This window comes from Protomyctophum parallelum, assembly GCF_964188405.1.
Source record: "Protomyctophum parallelum genome assembly, chromosome: 2".
Lineage (NCBI taxonomy): Eukaryota > Metazoa > Chordata > Actinopteri > Myctophiformes > Myctophidae > Protomyctophum > Protomyctophum parallelum.
This window is the reverse complement of record NC_139699.1, coordinates 37,974,523-37,995,440: the sequence shown is the minus strand read 5'-3', so window position 1 is coordinate 37,995,440 and position 20,918 is coordinate 37,974,523. Positions and strand designations below refer to the sequence as shown.

General features: G+C 41.4%; 1 protein-coding gene across 1 annotated transcript in view; it reads left to right on the top strand.

Annotated features, from left to right (window-relative positions):
* The first annotated feature begins 1,613 nt into the window (after positions 1 to 1,613).
* The window catches only part of rras2 (RAS related 2), a 37,036-nt gene continuing 17,731 nt past the window's right edge, over positions 1,614 to 20,918 (top strand). The window contains exon 1 of the mRNA XM_083794378.1: positions 1,614 to 2,001. Coding sequence (XP_083650504.1) covers positions 1,900 to 2,001 — 102 coding nt within the window. The 5' untranslated portion in view covers positions 1,614 to 1,899. The remainder of the gene's footprint in view (positions 2,002 to 20,918) is intronic.

Genomic DNA, 20,918 nt, shown 5'->3' with positions numbered 1-20,918 from the left:
CATAGCTTTACAACTTATTACAAAGTACTTTTATAGTATTTTGTTTTGCCACCAGAGGACGCTGTAACCTCTACTGTGGAAAACCTACACGCGTGAATACAACTATTATTTGTATTATTATTATTATTTTTTTACTGTCTGTGTATGAACAATGTCAACAATGAATGTCAAACTATCATGTTAAGTTAACATATCAGTTTCACAACGATAAAAAGCCAATTCATCGATTTACTTTGCCACACGTGACGGTACGGTAACTGTTACATGATGCATGCATCCAAACCACAAGCTTCAAATCATTATGATGATCAACGTTTACGTGCATATGCATGAATGTGTGCGGCTGTGCGCATAACTGCGAGATGGGGGTGGGGGGCTGGTTGATTGATTGTTGGTTTAATTCTAATGAGGATAACGGGATAACCAGTGGCACTGTCTGGCACTAGGTTAGATGATGAACACTCATTATGCAGCTTCTAACAGCAGCATCTTCATGATAATATTCTGTGTGACAAAATATAAATTTCATTACTATTTATGAAGAAAAATATTCTATGAATTGTGTAGGATGGAAACGAGTTCTTTGTTTCAAGATCAACTTTAAATTAATTGTGCTAAAAAACACTTTTTTCACTTAAGTTATCAATAGTTTGTCGACTCAACTAGGCCTGGCCTGTATTATCTATGGGGGGATCTATGATTGCACTATGGTAACCATGCAAAAGTGCATCTCACCTTCACATTCTCCCCTAGCCCCTCTGGAACCCTCCATAAAGCTTTTCTGAAATGTGGATGTCGCTTTGTGTAGGGTCCCTGTCCAGATTTATATTTTCGTATGGGAATTTTGGAACGGACATAAATATGCTCTGTAACATCGTATCTGGGGCGTTTGACGGTCTTTTTTTGTTTGAGTTATTCTGAATTCGTGAACTATAAGTACCTATACAAACCGCTGCGAACATCTCCTGTGGCGCGGAAGCCGTTAAGTATTTTTAATCTTTGTTTGACCGATTTGGTTGCTTTATTTCTTCTTGTTTGTTTACCGTTTATTGTACCGCCTGTCCGCCTCCCGGTGTGCGGTTGGCTTGTGCGGCTACGTCCCTGCCTCTGATCTGCTCTGTCATAGCTATAGCGCCACTAGCTAGCCAGATAGGCGGTACAATGAGGTGTCAATAAACAAGGAAGGAAGAGAAGAATCAAAGCGACCAAATCGGTCAAACAAAGATTAAAAATACTTAACGGCTTCCGCGCCACAGGAGATATTCGCAGCGGCATGTATAGGTACTTATACTTCACAGATTCAGAAGCCCTCACACGAAAAAAAGTCGTCAAAGAGCGCAGACAGGCGTTATCCACGTTGTTTGTTTGTTTTATGTCCGCATACCAGGTGGCAGGATACTGCTGGAACAGGACCCCATGGTCTGTGTCGTCAAAAATGTCAGAAACTTCAGTACCATTGGGTTCTGCTTGGAGGGCTAATTCTCCCCTATGATTTGGATTACACTAAAGTGCAAGTGTAATTGCAGACTCTGTCTGGACTCTGTGGGGGTGTAGAAGCGCCACCTAGTGACAGAGATTTATTGGAGCAGTTCATTACTCCAATCGGACTCGTATATCTCACATCGCAGAGTAGACGAGAAGAGTAGACTAGACACGATTGAAATAAGAGGGCGTATGTATGCGTGCATGGACGGGAGCCCGTAACGTAACCGGGAACCCCGTCACAATCCGCATCGTCCGTTTCCACAACGGATTATTTATTGCCTTTTTGGAGCTATTTCGTCTCTGCTTTGGTCTCTTCTTCTTCTTTTTAACTGCAGGGCCTTTCAGTTTGCTGAAAAGTGGGTGTCTGCTCAGCTCACTGTGGTTTAGGCAGCGGCGAGCACAGAAGTGTCCCCGATGGCTGGCTGGAAGGACGGCTCGGTGCAGGAGAAGTATCGGCTGGTTGTGGTTGGAGGTGGCGGTGTCGGGAAATCAGCTCTAACTATCCAGTTCATCCAGGTCAGTTGTCTACCTCCCATAAAATAGCTTTGTCCTGATTTTCTCCTGTCCTGTTAGTACTGAGAACATGAAAAAGAAAGGCAACCAGTATATGCACTATGCGGATACTACAGTTCGACTTCCCACAAGGCCCGTTACACTAAACACACTTAGTAAATAGTGTCTAACATTCCGTTTGGGTAAATATATTAAGATTATTGAAAATGTTAAGGCTTTCTTGAGGAGCCATCTTATGCTAGACGAGTCTGACGATAAAGTAAGGTCAACAGCTTCTCAACGTTAGTTCTGTTCTTTTCACTTAAATGCAGCAACAATAAATTGGAATTTTGGGCTCGAATAAAGCTAACTTAATTGTCTAAGTTTAAAGATAAGTCTAAAATATGCCAAGCAGGGTAATGCAAGACTTAATTGACTTAAGCTAGAATAAAATAAAGAAATGCATCACTGGGATGTTAGGTACACTTACAGGATGTAGAACTATTCCTGAAGTAGTAATAATTAATAAGTCTAAATCACTGCTGCTAATTCCAGCAGCACACAATTCATAGCGTGTGATCAACAGTTGTGTTCCCATGTAAATCACTATTATGGTATCAGTTCCTTCCGTACCTGAAGTATTTGCAGCAACACGCCAGCTGGCTGCCAAGCCAATATTAAGCTAGTACTGTAGGCTACATGTATGTCGCTTCTCCTTCATCATTTCATGATGAGTCTTTAGTTAAAGGCCTTTTGGTTTTTAGTTGAAGTACGTGTCTGTGAAGGAAATTATGTCGACTGTCGTTAAAGGATATGATGTTATGCTGAGTCTTAATTCCAGTAGCCTTCACTTCACTATTACTACTGCATGCAGCTGTGTACGTCTGGCTGCAGTGTTTCGGCGTGCGTGCGCGCGACTGTGACGGAGGGGGGCTAATGAAATGAAATGAGGGTTAAAAAAGCCCATTAACTGTATAGGTAATGCTAATGAGATCAGTTTGTACTAGCATAGATTTCTGTCATGAGGAAGAACCCAGCAGACCATTTGGCTGAGCAGTGCACACCAAGTCGAAGCGCATAGAATATTTCAGTTGACTTAAATTGTTTTTAATAACTACTTTATTGTGGATATAATTATATAGATTTTTCACACTGCAATATATATTTATCATATTTATACAAAACCACAGCATTAGTTATTATTAACATTTTATCTCTTTTTATTGTGAATGATTTATTTTACGTTACTGACATATGTATGATATATTGTAGTTTCCTGTACAAACGGTATCACAGCTATTCTTGACCCGTCAGCACTAGTACCAGCATGGTGGAATGCCATGACACTGATCAAGCAAGCAAGCTAATAGACTTTTGCACAAACCACAGGATATTTTGTGAGAAGACTATCTATCAGACAGTCTGCACTGGACTCCTGCTACAGAAATGTATTGTGGGAAACAACCAATGTGTGATCTGTGCTGACAAATTAGCAAAATCTGTTTGGGATATGGGTTCAGATGAGATTGTTCTTGGATGTCTAAACTAATATATAATTTGGGCCATGCACACTTACTTTTCGTAGGTGAGTAAGGAGACAGACCCAGCCTTTCTCACAAATGCTTGTTGTCTAGACTCTGGGGATATTAACGTGGGTAAAATTGAGATGTTGACAGCAGAAAAGCACCTACATCCTTTGCAGAAGTTTCTAGAAGTCAGCTGTCAGGGGAAAAGACTAACAGCTGGCTTTTGAGTCAAGGATTTCCCCTCACAGAACTGTGTTGAATGATGGGGGTGTTGGGGGGGCTGTCTGAGTCATGCTGGGTGGGTTATTGGTCATGGACTATTCGGAATCTGGGCATTTAGCAAAATAAATCTCCACTCCTGCACATAAGACCGCCTCTATTTGTATAGGAAAACACAATCTGCTTCCTGATAGCTTGGAACCATGTATTTTGTCAGTGTTAATCTCTTGGCAGCATTTTCAATTTCTCGGAAAACTCAGAAACTTTGTATTGATCTGCAGTGATAAGTGGGACCCCCCCCAGCATAACAGAGCCACCTGAACCTCTCACTATTTGGCTCAAGCCTTCAGGCCTGTACGATTCTCTTGGTTTGCAGTGCACCACACACGCATTTGCCCACTTGAGGGGAATATGATGAAGGAATGAAGGATGACTCATCTTGTCACTTTTTTCCACTTCTGTGTAGAACAATGCCTTTTGCACGCTGAACTCTCAAATGTCCCTTGGTCTTTGTAATGACTGCACCCCTACTACAACATCCCTATTCCCTATCCATGTAGTTGTCAACAGACTGTTCCTTGCTGATACAGTCTTATTACATCCTGCATTGACATCCTCAGTCACTTAAAGCTTTATGTATACTTAGTTGCACACTGGTGTTGCATGATGTAAATAGCAGATATATAAAGCTCACAATGTGTCACATTCGAGTAATCGATCCGTTGTGAACTTGTAGATCTGCTGTAGATGGTGCATATAGATTATAGAGCCTTTATCCAAAGCGAGGGGGGGTATTTTGGGGAATCTGAACGATAAAGATAAATGATGTCACCAACAGAATGACGGGTTTCTTGGAAAATGTTGGTGACATTATTTTAATGCCATGCAGTTGAGTCAAGCTGAAATGGCATAGGGGTGACATAACATTGAGTCATCAGACAAAAGTTGTAGAACACAGTCATTTGGAATGATGTCTGTGTGTCAAGAAGTCATGTTTGGCCATAATGGGATGCTACTGTATATTAGAGGCCAGGTATCGTTCCATGATGTCCCTAACCCATTAAGACCTGAGACCAGATTCTACAAATGTCAAAGAAAAAAAAACTGTTTCTATGTCAGACTTTTCCATGTCACGGAGCTACACAATTATCTTTATTTGGCCGCTGACCCCCATCTGAAAACATTTAGTTCCAGGGACCTCCAGAAGCAAAGATTTCAGTTAAAAAAAGAAAATAAGTTGAAATATCGGTTAAAAGCTAAGGTGACACTTGTCATAATGTGTCTTAAATTAATGGGTTAAAAAAGAAGTAGAACAGTGAAGTTACTCTGAGTAACCAAGGAATGATATGAGATTAACTTTGTTGAGATGGTCTGTACTGACTGAGATGTAAACGCCCTGTATTTCTATCGTGCCTTCATCCAAAGCACTGTACAATTATTTTTACCCATTCACACATCTATGGCAGAGGCCGCCATGCAGGGCACCAACTTGTTCATCAGGAGCAGAGTTTTAGTGTCTTGCAGAAAGAAGAAACCAGAAACAAAGTTAGGAGGAGCAGAGGATTGAACCGGGTATCTTCCAACTCACAGGCTGAGCCGTGATGGCCTATAATCTATGCAACCATTGATTATTATGCATGGTGTATGTGTTCACATGTTTGCTAATATGAAGCTAAGGTGAGCATATAAAAGATATAACATGAGAGCACACCAGGTAGATGAATTGTCCAGATGGGCCAATGTAGACCTTCCTTCCTTCACATGCATATTACTCCCTCTTTACTTCTGTCTAATCCTCTCTGGCATGGTTTTGATTACCTAGATGTGAGGTCATTCAGAAGGAATGCTGCCCTGCATTGTAATTGAATGGAATCAACACAACTTCTATTTGGGCATGTGGAGACAAGGTGCTGTGATGAGGGTGGTGGGCTGGAGGATATTTCATGTGCATTTCTCAAAAGAAGACATTGATTGTGTGCGTGTGCACGTGCGCTTATGTTTAGGCGGTTGCATCTCACGCAGCATACCTTCAGCCTATTTCTGGACACGGGCAGTTTTCTGTCTGGCTGATGTGTCACATGCCATGCCACTGATTCAGAGTGGACAGAATTCCATTTGTGTTACTGTTGCCACTTTCTTTTCCCTTTTGAAGGAATTAATAACACTTCACATATAATTGAAGGCTACAGGAGCTACTGGGCATTATGCTCTATTTGAGCCTACGTACATGTTGCCTTGGCGAGAGTACATTGTTTGTCCAGCTCTACAGGAGGGTCACCTGTTGATTTCTCACAACACTGGCTGTTGGGCGGCTGGGCCTGAGATCAAAGGAGGTTTCTTGTGGTTCTTCTCACTCAGGGTTCATAGAGTTTATAGACTTATTAGTATTGTGAAAAACAACTTATTTTTTATGTTCACAGGATCTCAAAGTTCCTCTAGTAATAACAGTAATAAGTAGATAATGCAAATCATGTGGTATTATAGAATAAAATGGCACTTTTCCATCATGCCTAGTTTGTTGTCTATCTATGCTACAACAACATTAGCATTCAAATCCAGCGTCTAAAAAGGTCCTTTCATCTCAGCAGTTTTTGAATAATTTTCACAGACCTCTCTTTTGTTGTACTTGTTTCACTTTAAGGTTGACTAAATAAATATATCTACCTTTCATGTATCCACAATTGTGTCAGTGTCATATTGGCCTCTTGTCACTTATGTAAGCGCTGGCGTTCTGTTATAGAAGCTGGGGTGGGTTTATTCAGGTTTCAGTAATAAGCTTAGTGTTTTGTAGTTGGTGTTGTTGGAGCCGTGAGCAACAAGTTTGTAGTGAAAAGAGTGCTACGAATTCTCTATTGATATGTAAACAGACAGCTCTATGGAGTCAGGTTCCTGTATTTTCTTGTCTTGTTCACTTCTTGGTATAATTACTATTGCGATAGATTTCAATATCATAAATGTAACATTCAAAAGTGGTCTTACAATGGTAGCCGCAAGACCACTGATAAAGGATTATTGGCTTTCTACTTTTAATTAGATAAGACAGTGCAGAGTGACAAATGTCATGAGTGCATTTTACGTGGCTTGTCACACTCAACTTAAGTTTATAGCAGGCTCCTTCCTTGTTGTCAAGGTAACCCACCAGAATATGGCAAACTGCCATGGGTCAGACGCTATAGACCATAGAAATGTCCACAAGCAAGGGAATGCAGCGTCTGGCCATTCCCACCTATCTGGACAAGGTCTTCTAGAATGCTACGGAGACAAGCAAGTCATCCCATTGGTTCTAAGCTACTCTAACTCACATCACAGGTTTAGACTTAGAGGTGTAAAGATGTGGGTGAAATTCTTTATAGTACAATCTCCATCACTGCGGTTTCAAGAAAGGTGGAAAGAGATGGACATATGTATGTATAACCCAGTAACAACCAGTCAATATGGGCCTCACCACCAATGATGAACTGATGAGACAGATATTTCTTTGTCACAAGTTGGCACTTTCCTCTCTTCTCTCCTTTTAACTTTTTTCAGATGTCTTTCTTATTTGTTAATTTAGGTATCTTGTTTACTCTAATTGCCACAAGAAACCATGTTTGACAAAAGCATTATAAATAATACATCTCGACTTCAACACAGTCATGCACTGTCTAAAAATCAGACCCATCTGAACTGAGTGGTGCTGTTGAGATGGCGGACTATTAACCCATTTAGACCGTACGACGTGTGGGAACCAACCGACGGGTTGCTAGGGCGTGTCCTAGCGCATTTTCAATGATATCAAAAGAGAGAAAAATAGTTGGCCTCTCCTTCTGCACCATACTCCTTACTCTTCGCGCATGCGCATTGTCGTTCACTTCCCGGATACGGATCAGAAAGAATGCCTCATATCTGCTAATCTAGTGAGCTCTCCGTGGTTTTGACCAGATAATTATACTAAGCTGACTTCCAACATGCCTCTCGTTCAAAATATGAACGCGAGGGATTATTCAGCGATTTTTATTGTAACGATAGCGAGGTAAGCAAGCACAAGTATTTCTCATGTTTTTTTGGGGGGGCTTACAGAGTAAAAGCGTTAAAGTGGCCCTATCTTCACCACACCCCGAGCTGTTATTTTGAAAGAAATCCCGGCGCTGATTGTGTTTGTTGGCTGTCGGACTATTGGTTGTCGCCGTTGGACTATTGGCTGTGGGACTATTGGTTGTCGGACTATTGGCTGTCATACTATTGGTTGTCGGACTATTGACTGTAGGACTATGTGGTCTGTACTCTGTACTGCCTCTCATCATGCACCTGTGCATGTGCTACACCGTAGTCTGTACTGCACTGTGCTCTGTGCTGGTGTTACACTAAGGTCACATTCTCACCTAATACTTCGGTATACTCGATGTGAATGGGTGGAGAAGTTGCGATTCTTTCATATTTAATTTGCTGTGGTTTGCCTTGTCAAGCGCAGCAAGGAAACGAAGCAGGGAATTTTATCAATGTATTAAATTCACGCGTGCGTGCCAGCCAGCCACTGTTCTTTTGGGCACATGAACGAGGCACAGCAGAGACGGGAGCGCAAAATGATCCAAAGTTTACAATAGCTACTCCCAGAGTCCCATTGATGATCCGATCACCATATAGCCTACAATTATTATGCATATGCCATGTTAGCTATACAGTTTATAAATCATTCTGAGCTAAACATGTGTTTTAATTTTGAAGTATTTATATTTAAACAAGATGAAGAAAGTCTCCACTCGGATCCCCACACACAGTGACAGTCCTCCATGTTTACGCAAGACAGACAGACAGAATATTCTGTACACTGCAGTGTTTTTTATGTGTTTCCTTAAGCCATAGATAAATGTGCTCGTCCTCATATTTCGATGCGGGCTTCGGTCTCCTTATTTGACCACGTCACATGGTAACCTAACGGGACATCTTTGTACTGCGTAAAAGTAATATCCCTTCTCTGCCTCCAACTGTGCAGTTCCTTATCCGCCACATAGTTTGCTTCATTTCCTTTATTTGCTACGGATTGCATTCCCACCTGCACCGAATCGAAATCAAGTGCGATTGGAAGCGAATCGAAACCCCCGTTTCTTTGGCGGAGTATAATGCATATCAACCAGGGGGGCAGTCAGACAGATATTTTGTGAAGCCTGAAACTCCTGAAAGTTCATATAATGGCCTGTTGTGGCGCTGTCACTGGACCCAAAAAACCCATAGCCCCATAGAAGTCCATGTATTTGTGCCCAACTTCACCTAGACTGTATTACCTTAATAAACATGGTCATGAATACTTTCTGCTTCCAGTCACTAGTTTAAAGTCTCATTTCTAATGTCATAATATTCTTTTTGGAAAATTATGGTCCCATTTATAAAATAAATGACCATGATCGGGAGTCCCCACCCACTCGAGTCAAAATAAAAACCAACAGAGAAGAAGGGGGGAAGCCAATGGCCAGCTGGGCCCAAACGGAGCTAGCCAATGGCCAGCTGGGCCCAAACGGATCTAGAAAGATGGCGACTTACAGTGCAGGAATAACAGGCTTCATTTTACGTCCATGTTAGACCCGGGGAACGCTTTGTCCATATTTTTTACAGTCTATGATATCAACATATCATCTGTTTTTATATACAGCTATAGTGTAGATTCTGGTCTAACACAAACATGCATGAGATGAGATTCACATTTCTTTTTATTATATATTTTTTATATATATTTTTGATGGTTGAAAAATAATAATTCCTGAGGAAGTATAGTAATTCAACTCTTTTTTTTTGCTGTTAGAATAATTGTAGTTAAAGGGACACTTCACCCTTTTGCAAAAAAATATAAAATCATTTGCTGTCATTAGCATTAACGCACACTGTTTACCTGGCAGCAGAAATGTTTACATTTCGGGACAAAGTCACAAATGACATCCGAACTTTGGATGGCTGAGGATCACCAAGGACAGCTCTCTTAGATTCCGACTTATGGAGGTTCTTTGAAAACCCTGCTTGGAACCGAGGTAAACGGTAGCCTCGGTCCCAGGCTTACTTATCTGCGAAAAGAAAATCCTGGTCACAACCTAAGGCTGAGAAGCTATCGGCGGTTGTATCCTCCGGAATATCCGTCAGATGTATTTCCCCCGGATACGATATTTTCCCGACCAATCACAACACTTGTTTCATTCGTGGAGAATGTAAACTGATTTGTAAAGCATCAACGCCATTTCCTTCGGCAATACTTCCGCTAAAATCCCGCACTTCCGCTGATAGTCTTTTCAGTCGCGGTCTTGCCCAGGGTGGGTAAACGGAGAGGAGTTGTAACGTCCCATAGCTGGTGGTGACGAGCAACCGGATCAATGTTAACAGCTGCTGCGGGGCTCAACCACTATACTGTATACATGGAGAATACGAGGGGGCACGAACATGTTCGTACTTCGTACCTGGCTGATAACGTCCCACAGCTGGGGGGAACGAATATATTCGTACCTCGCAGAGAAATAATGATGTTAATTTATTGATATATATTTTTGGATTATGTACGATGATAAGAGCACCCCTGGAGACTCCCGTTCAGGACATGTTTCAGATGTGACTCCTCACAAGACCAGGCAGGGTTCGAACCCACGGAAGGTGTGTGCTCTAACCACTACACCTCCAACAATGGATGATATTTCACTTGACTATATGTGTATCATGAGAGTTTTGAGGTAGATGACATTCAAAATACCATTATTTATTGTTATTAGCTGTAGGCTTATACAACTGGTGACTGTAGTAGCTGATGTTGCCTGAACATCCACACTGCCTGTTTACAGAAACACTTCCTAGCACGGTGCATGGGTGCACCACTATGCGGGTGCTAAGGCGCATACCTACAGTATGGTGTGGGTGTACTGTACGCCATCCTGGCATGCCCAGTCACATGCCCTGAGACACGCTTAGAGTGACAGTTGGCTTTGTTTGCTGCCCTGTTGATGTTGTTATGATTTGTAACTTGTGCCAGCATCTTGGATTGTGTGCAGAGCTGTCACGGTTATGACATTTTGATTGACTAATTTAATTGTCATAATTGTGTTTTTGGCATTAAAATGTATGTATATGAATATTTTTCAACATGTTTGCCCAAAATTCTCAAAATAGGAAGTCCAGATTTTGAAGTTAAAAAAAAAAAGTGGACAACACATTCACAGCAATTGGCCTACTTGACAAATACTTCAGTTACTGTGGCTAGATACGTGAGATACTTTAAAAATAAATAACGACATGCAATGTGCAATTACAAATCAAGATGGCAAGATTTGTAACTTGAGAACACTACATTACATGGTGGCTCTACTGAGTGTCCATCTGCTAGTAAGATGATATTCATGACGCAGTCCACCTACAAAATGATTCATTTGAGTCAGTGTGTTTCAGTGCTTCTACCTCAGCTTGTTTTCTGTACTCGTACTCGAGCTTGTAGATTGGCTACTTTTGGCACACAACGGCATCCTAATGATGAAGTTAAGTATACTGTATATCAAGCTTAAGAGCATCTGTACAATTTGTACACATGATGTCTGGACACCAATCTCTGTACACCCAAAGCGAGAGCTGTGTCCATGTGCTTGGGAGTAAGGCGGATTTGTTTCCAGTGAGAGTTCCTGTGATTTTCATGGACAGGATCTCGAGGCGAAGTCGTGGCAGAGAGGGTGTCCCCCTCCCAGCCCTTCCCTCCTGTCGCAACGGCGAAAAAAACATTTTTTTTTTCTTTTACGTTTATTATCGAAGTTGTCTCAGTTGTCACCGCTGGGAGAGGGTATACGGGTATAAGGGTTGCTTCGCTGCTTTTTGCAGATGATGTGGTCCTGATGGCACCATCGGTTCAAGACCTTCAGCTCTCACTGGACCGGTTCTCAGTCGAGTGTACGGTGGCTGGGATGAGGATCATCTCCAAATCTGAGGCCATGGTTCTCAGCAGGAAACCGATGGATTGTGCAGTCCAAGTAGGGAATGGGACATTACCCCAGGTGAAGGAGTTTAAGTGTCTCACTGTCTTGTTCACGAGTGAGGGGAGGACGGAGAAGGAGATCAGCCGGAGAATCGGTGCAGCAGAGCCCAGGGCGGTATTGCATTCGCTGTACCTGCACTGTTGTGACGAAAAGAGAGCTGAGCCAGAAGGCAAAGCTCTAGGTCCACCGAGCAATGTTCGTTCCTACTCTCACCTATGGTCATGAAGTGTGGGTCATGACCGAAAGAATAAGGTCACGAATACAAGCGGCCAAAATGAGTTTTACTCGACCGGTGGCTAGCATCTCCCTAGAGTTCTGAGTAGAGTTGCTGCTTCTTCGCCTGGAAAGGAGCCAGCATAGGTGGTTCGGGCATCTGGTTAGGATGCCTCTCGAGCGTCTCTCCAGGGAGGTCCTCAAGGACCATCCCACTGGGAGGAGACGTTGGTGGACACTGGTGGAGCTGTTGCCCCCGCGACCCGACTACGGATAAGCGGTTGAAGATGGATAGATGGATAATCTCTGGAATCATGTCATACTTATATGTACATATGTACAGTATCATTCAGATTTTTCATATTCCGTTCTGATTGGCTATGAGAGAATGCAGGAGAGGCCCGTTTTACAAAACATGGCAAATCATGAACCGATCTACCCCAAATGTGTGTCCCTCATTGAGAGGCCTTTAAACAACACGGATAAATATTCACCCACTATCAAGTCCTGCCAATGGTGGTCCTGCCCGTTGGTTGCTGTTGCTAGGTGGGGCATCCACTACCATTGACAAAACATGGTTTTCAGTTGCCTCATATTGATATTTAATGTGTTCAATTATTATCTTTAACTTGGTCTTAGTAAAAAGAAACATCTCAGGTACAATATATGGGCATAATGTAAAAAAAAAAAAAAACTGGATATTAGTCTCGTGCTTAGCAAACTCGGCATAAACAACCGCCGCTAGGCTGACAATAGGTGAATTGCACACACATTTGTGAGGCCACCACAAATGCTACAAAGGTCACGGTTTGTTACAAAAACATGTGTTTCACCAAATACCGGTAAGGTATGTGAGACATGTGACGATGATATTCTATCTATACTACTATAGTCCATACCCGCCAGTGGGTGGCCACTGTCTGGGCTATGGGACCGCAACAAAGACTGCAGATCCCATAGCCTGCCAGGACCTTTCACACAAACACTAATGGAGGGTATGCGTGTGACATCATATCATACCCGGAAGTTATGCGGGAACGTGAGTGGCAAAAAATTACTTTCTGGCCATGACAGCCCATACAACCAAACAGAAAAGTCCTTTCTGATTGCATTAAACAAAGTTCAATGACGTTAAACTCACTTTGCCACTAGATTTGCCACTCACTTTATGCATATGCAATTATGCATACCCTCTAAGTCTATACACAGCTTAAATGCGGGGAAAGTGGACAATTGGCCTCGTCACTCTTCATGTGCCAATGGTCAATGCCTGTGTGCAAGTTCAGATTGATTTGTCAGTCCATTGAGGAGAAGACATAATGACAGACCAAGGTTTTGTAATTTTATTGTATGACAGTATAGGATAGTAGAATTTGCCTGTAATTGGCTTAAACAATGGGAACTTTGAAGAGCACACCTCCAAAAGGGCTTTCTCTTCGGCCCATAGGAACTGCCACAAAAGTGAAAAACCTACTTGAAAATATTTTGTCAAATGTGCGTTAAATTACAGAGCATAACATTAAGATGCTGAAGAAATAGCCTAGCTAAACCTTTGAACTAGGTTTTCACTCGGGACAGGAGTAAAGAGAGAACCATTTGTATGTTCACTATGCTAACCTAATGATCCCTGTTGGTTGTCACTAGTGTATAGTGGACAGAGCGAAAGGGCAGTGGGTTCTTCACTGTTGTGTTTGATGATCCCTCTCTATGCAACCATCTGCCTGCTTTTAGAATAACTGACCACAGTATCGCTACTCTTAGAGTCGTATAACAACACTGGCTATGGGAAAGTGGCATGGTGGGAATTCCACTATCCTGGTCATAACTGCCCGCTAACATTTTCTGTTGACAGACCTTTGCGTTTTAAAGAGATAAATAAAAAATATATATATACTGTATTATGGAAAAATCACGGCCCCTCACGCATTAGGACATTCTAATGCATGAGGGGGCTGTGATTTTTTTCAATAATTGTTTTTTATGTTTATTTTATTTGAAAGTGTAATATCGCTTTAATATCAGCCTACATTTCCATACTACCTATTGGTTTAATTTAAAACTTAGAGGAAATAGTACAGTTTATGTTTTTTTTATGCATTTGTGTGTAGCATGCAAATTACAATTTAGGCAATTAGAGTGACGTAGAGTGACTTACAAATATAAACCCTCATCAACTGACAAAAGAGACTTGCCCCTGTAGTGGGGTCATTTTGGTTCTATCTAGAAAATGTATGTAAAATGTATGGCGAATTAATTTCAGAATTTAGTTTTTCCTTTATGCCTGGCACTGAGTTGGCTGCCAGGCGGTTAGACAATTGGCGCTGTGCAGGCAGACAGTGTCCAGGATCCCAGACAGCTGGGCTGCGGGGCACCTGCTTTTGATCAGGGGGAGGTGAGGCATGGAGTGGAACAAACGTTCAGCAGGTGATGGAGCAGCCATGAATAACTGTCCATCTGTGCTGATGACAATGGGCAAAGTGTGGCTTCCTTATACCCCCAACAACTGGTCCTGAGTCTGTCTTGGGTCTAGATCGTAGGGCCACAATCAGCGGTTGACGGCTGTCAAGGTCTGATGCATGACACGGTTAGTGTTTGGATTTAACTGAGGCAGTGACAGCTGTTGTAGGACAGCTGATCTAAGAAACAGAGTCACTGTATGTGGCTCCATATACTCTACACCAGTTGCTATCAACACAATGCAGTTGTAGAATGTTTAATTGGCTCGAGCCAATGTACACCAAGCCAACAGCTGCTGGACAAGTGTGTTTCTAAATGTCAGATATAGTGTTGGGGAGCTTAGTCCCCATGCACAACACAGAGGCCATTCCTGTTGTCTAAATGATCAGTTTAACATGTGCTAACAAGGATTTAAAATGCACAGCTCTTTGTTTGATTTAGAATGGCATATTGCTTGCAAGGTACTGTAAAATGTTGTACTTAAATGTATTGTAAAATCGTGCAAGAACTCTTGACACAGCTTGCTGGGCCGGCATGGCAGCAGTACTGGGAGACGGCAGGGTTGAGAATGTCCATTAGGTCTTATTTATGAGGAGTTGCATGCTGAAGTAATAACATTTCCGCTGTCTGTGTTTTGCGACTGCTGACCTAAAACGGTAATGGTGCAGTGTATCTATCATGCTGCCAATGAGAATTCCCTCTGACAGATTGTGCTGTGCTGCTGCTCAGCCCCACAGTCTACAGCCTAATACCTCTAATCAAATGCATATTCAGCGGTTGTAACAGAGGAGAGGGAGGGAACATTCCTGTGTGCTTATATTGTAAATCAAATCACATCATTAGGTAAAGAATGAAGTTTTAAAATCGACTCTGACCTAAAGATGGACAAACGGATAAATGAGGTAGTAAGAGAGAGCTTCTTCCAGCTTAGGAGGCTATCAAAGGTTAAATCTTGTCTATCCCGCTCTGTGTTTGAAACTGTAATTCATGCTTTTATGACATCCCTCCTTGACTACTGTAATGCCCTGTACATCAACCAGGTCTCCATCTCTCGCTTACAGTTAGTCCAGAACGCCGCTGCTCGGTTGCTTACAGGCACACGTAAGCGAGACCATATCAGCCCTGTACTAGCCTCCCTCCACTGGCTTCCTGTGCGATGCAGGATTGATTTCAAAGTCTTTGTTTTAAAGTATTTAAATTGTTTGGCACTCATTTATTTATCTGAACTGCTGAAACCCTATGTTCCGAATCCGACACGGACCCTTAGGTCCTCTGACCAGCTTCTCCTGGTGGTGCCTAAAACCAGGCTGAAGCTCAGAGGGAACGGGGCTTTTTCAGTGGCAGCTCCCAAGCTCTGCAATGAGCTGCCTCTGCACATAAGACAAGCCCCCACCCTCCAAGTGTTTAAATCTCGCCTCAAGACTTATCTTTATTCTTTGGCATTTCCAAGCATAGTATGAGATGTTTTCTTTCATGTTGTTTGTTGTTTTTTAATTAAGTTTTTTATGTTTTACTGTAAAGCACTTTGGTACAACGTTATTTAAATGTGCTATATAAATAAAGGTGGTATGGTAAGAAGTAGAACTAAGTATTCTCACAGAACAGAGTGTAAATTAATATAACAATTGCAACAGCCTATATTGTAAAGTACACTGACTCGTGTTTTTGAGTTGTACAACCACTCCTCCACGACTCACCCATCATAGTCCCACGACTCCCACCATGAGGCCGATTTTTGCAAAACACATGTGATATGACTCCTACAGATTTTGTCCAAACATCACGCAAATCGGTACAGTATCTCTATAGTCATGTGATCAACACGAATCTGTCCGATTTTCCATATTAAATTCCCATTGGCTAAGATTGGCTTCCAAAGTTTACAGGATTGGTCAACTCATGAACGCAGCTTGCGATTTCCATGAGAATTTGCACACGCGTTCTCACTAGGCCGAGGAACAAATGACACCCTTTTCACATTGGCCACATTGGCCTGTGTTTCGACCAGCAGGTCAAAGCACATTTTTTGGAACAAAATGACTTAAATCATGAATGCAGCATCTGATTGCCATGAAAGGCCTAAGAAGACATGGCACCTTTTTCACCTTGGCCTATTATGAATGAATGAAAAACTTTATTCTGAACATAACAAGTCAAAGAATTAAAATAAGTGCAATATAGAAAACTAAAATAATATTCCCAAAGTATAAACAACAACAAGAAAAAAAAAACAAGCCTCACTGGCCGCAAGTATAATTATTTTTTTCTCTTTTTTTTTTTTTTTTTACTTTTGTATGTTCAGAAAGGAGTAGGTTGAAGTAAAAAACTTATATAACCCTACCCCTTTATAGCTTAATTTCAGCGTCATTGCTTGACGTCATCTACTACCAACATGGTATAAACAAAAAACAGAGAAACCAAGTACATTAAATAATGTAATAGTGTAAGTAATTGTATATGCTCTATAATGTATTCTATTCTATATATCATATTATGATCTAATTTTTTTTTAATATATTTCATATAATACATACATATGGTATATTATATATATATATATATATATATATATATATATATATATATCAATTAAGTACAATTATCTAAATGATAAGTCTGTGTCTTGTAACTCTTCCTCTCTATACCTCTTAATAATGTATTCTTTATATCTTTTTTTTAACTGGTTCACACTTGGGCATTGCTTGAGTTCCACATGCAAACTGTTCCATAGTTTTGCTCCACAGATTGAAATACAAAATTATTTTAGTGTTGTCCGAGCCACTCTTTTTAGATTTAGTTCCCCCCTTAAATTATATCCCCCCTCTCTATCAGAGAACATCACCTGAATATTTCCAGGTAGTTGAATATTCCTTACTTATTACATTATACATTATAAGGGCAGTTTTAGTTTCTATTATATCCATGAATTTTAAAAGATATGAGTTTAAAAATAATATATTAGTGTGATCTCTATATCCAGCATTATGTATAATTCTTATAGCTCGTTTTTGAAGTATAGTTATTGCATTAAGTGAAGTTTTATAAGTATTCCCCCAAACCTCAGTACAGTAGTTTAGGTATGGCAAAACCAGGGAACAGTATAGCATACTTAGCATTATAGCGCCACCATGAGGCCACAATAACCTGTGCTCTGAGGAGCACTTTTTCCAGTTAATTATTCTTATACTCCTAGTTTGTGAACAGTAGGCTATCCTTTCACAGTTCTTTATTTTCAAATCTGGTGAACCTCCCATCTGATGGGTATAGATCTCCAGGTGAGGATCACCTGTTTGGCTAGGTATCTGATTGCTCATCAGAAATCTCAATTATTCGATTATAGGTTGTTTAATGGTTCTTAATATCGGTTTTGATTTATTGTTGAATAATATTATTGCCCAGCACTAAACTGTACCCACTAACCATGCATTTCTTGGACAGTGGTACAGTATACCATATGACCTCTCCTTTGTTTGAGTGACTCCAACTTCCTTAGTTGAATAGTCGCTCTAGTCATACTTTATTGATGTGATCGTTTGCAGAAGTGCTTTTGTGCAAATGAACAAAAGGGGAACACTGTTTCCCCATAATTAATAACACAATATCAGTAGTACTGCTATTTGTCTCTGCAAGCCTCAAAACTGTCAGTACGGTATATCAATTAAATTCAAAGGAGCTTTATTGGCATGAGAAAACGTACGTTTACATTGTCAAAGCAAGTATCAAAATATAATAGAATAAAATATATCACAATAATTCAACACCAGCAAGGGGACTACTCTCTCCCACTTGTTTCTTTCTCTCTGTCCCTCCGATTCTCTCTTTCTTTCACTGTCTGTCTCTGTCTCTCTCTCTCTCTCTCTCTCTCTCTCTCTCTCTCTCTCTCTGAGTTTCTCTCTTGCTGATTCCTATCCTTTTAGAAGAACAATATTTACAGCAACAATTATATAGGATATAAAAAAAAAACCTGTTCTGTTCCCAACCCCAAACTATGACTATTGGGATTTATTTTACAGTTGCCACCTTCACTTTTCCCTGTGTATTTATTCTGTGTATCCTCCTCTGGATGTTGTGTGTAGCTTGGTGTAGAGAGTGTCACATGAGCTAGATCTCTCCCACCTCCACAAAGCAGCCATTGATGAAGATTCATCAGAGCAGAATGCAGTCAGGGGGGCTTAGCATGTCCAAACAGAATGACTGTGATGATAATAATAATAATAATAATAAGTCTTTATTTCCTGTCGCACACAGCGAAACATGGAAGGGCCACAGAGAAAGCTATATCAATAACCCCTCAATGGCCAGGCTTAGGCTAGGCTTAATTCGGGGAGGGGGAACATTAGTGATGTCACATGATTAACTGGAACAATAACGGTTGTTTACACAGCTCGGGTTCTGTGTACTGTTTTTTCATAACCAGTCTCAGAACCTCTGCAATGTTTACACAGGTACATGATTATGAGAAAACTAAATATATATGTAAAATGGAGATTAAAAACAGGTTGTGTTGTGGGACCACTGTGGAGTCGGGCCCAATGCATTGGATGGTTGCTTTGAGCTCTGGGAGAGAGGCCTTTAAATGGCAACTCTTTGATTGTGGGCTTTTGAGTGGGTTCAAAAGAGGTCAGAGTCCAGTGCACACTGATATTTAGCAGGGTGATTGAAGTACTTAATGCCAAAGAGGCTAGGAAAGAGCAGGGGGTAAACCGAGCCAGCAGTGGGCCAGGTTGGTGGGGCATTCATCCACTGCTTTATACTCTGCAGGAATGCTGGGTCAGTTAAGGCAATGAACACATCCTCTTATACTGTAAAGGTTTACCAAAGTATTATAAAGAAAATGCTCTGAATAGCCAAGCAGTTTTATAATGAGGGAACGGGGATCTCAGTTTAATTTGTGTGGTTTGTTGCAGGCAGCGTCCAGAGCATCCAGACGGGTACAGGCTCAGTGGAGGTGTCAGTGTCCCCTGAGCCTACCTGTCTGGGCACTCCATACTCTGGTGTGTCCCAGACCGATGAGTAGTTTGTATATGATGAGGTGGACCTTGGATGATTCCTGGAATAAGATATTGATCAGTTAGGGTGTTGGCAGTGGAAAGCGTGTGGGAGTGTGAAAAAATGATTCCTTGTGAGTGTGGAGTGATAATGACATTGTACAGCAGTTCTGAAGTGGTTAACGAGGTCCTGTTGTTTTGGACTAAAGCACTGCAGTAGCATTTACTATGCTGCCGGCTTCCCTGGGCGTGAGGACAATGTTCTCCAGTGAACCTTTAAGGCGGGTGGACACATTGTATTTTCTCGCTCGCTTTGTGTGTTAGGTATTGAATAATTGACCTTTCTGGGTTTGCATGAGCTCATGGGAAAAGTGGGCGTTTCCACGGGAAGTTTGTGCCACTCCCTCCTCCTCTCTTTCTCTCGGTCTCCTTCTCTTTTCACTCCCTCACACTTATGTTTCTACTATGTACGTACAAGCATGTGCACAGACCACAATGCAAATTTGGCTTTTGGCTCCAAGTCTTGGTGGTGTGGATTCCAGAGGGTGATATAGGAAACAAATGTGGGACTGGGGATTGAGATGTACAGACAATGAGCACGCATCCATCTGCTTAACGTTAACCTCTGAAGGTGGCCATTTGTGCGGGGTGATGGCTGATTACCAACAGCTGCTGAGGGTCCGGCCAGCCCCTGGGGTTGAACCTGCATGACTGCGGAACAGGAAGTTGAGCGCATATGCTCCCAATCAAAGTTTACTCAAAGAAACAAAATGGTGAAACTAAATTCGAACACATATTTTGTCTTCTACGGTAGACCTACACATTACAGGTAGTGCTATCTGTCTAGTGACTGGTTTATTCTCCATACTTAACCACTAATTTGGGCATGTCAAAGGCAAAAAAATAGTAAATTCTACAAGCTCACAACGTGTCACAATGCGGCACATTGTGAGCTTGCATGACACCATCATACAACATATAAAGTATGGCTTAAGTGGGTTAACAAACGGTTGATTCAAATTTGTCCTTTCCAATATAATGCCCAGTTCCTTCCTGGGCTCTGATGATTCATAAGGCTGCAGCTGTGTGACATATCAAGGCCAGTTGTGTGCCAGCGTCATAGGGAGCTTGCTTAGTCGAAGCACGTGCCTCATAGAGCTCAGCTGTGTGCAGGAATTGTTAAATCTCCTATAAAATGGTGTGCTCTAAAGTTCACACTCACATCCTCTTAATGTGCATTCTCTTATTAGGATGATGACATTTTAGTCCATCAATGCCTTTTTTATTTAACTTAGAGCTACATTATTGACAAGGTTATCTCATCCGCATGCTTAAAATGTATATGACTGATTCTCATTTGGAAATAAAGTGTGCACTTTTGTTGACATGCCCAAAATGGTTGCTTTGGGTCACTAAACAAACTACCAAACCTTACAGATGACACCTGCTGCAATGTATCCCCCTAGGGCTGGGCTATTAGCGAAAATATATCGGATGTGATAATTGGAACCAATTTAGAACAAAGACTTAATCTTGCTCATGTAGCTTATGCAATGCGATAATGAGGA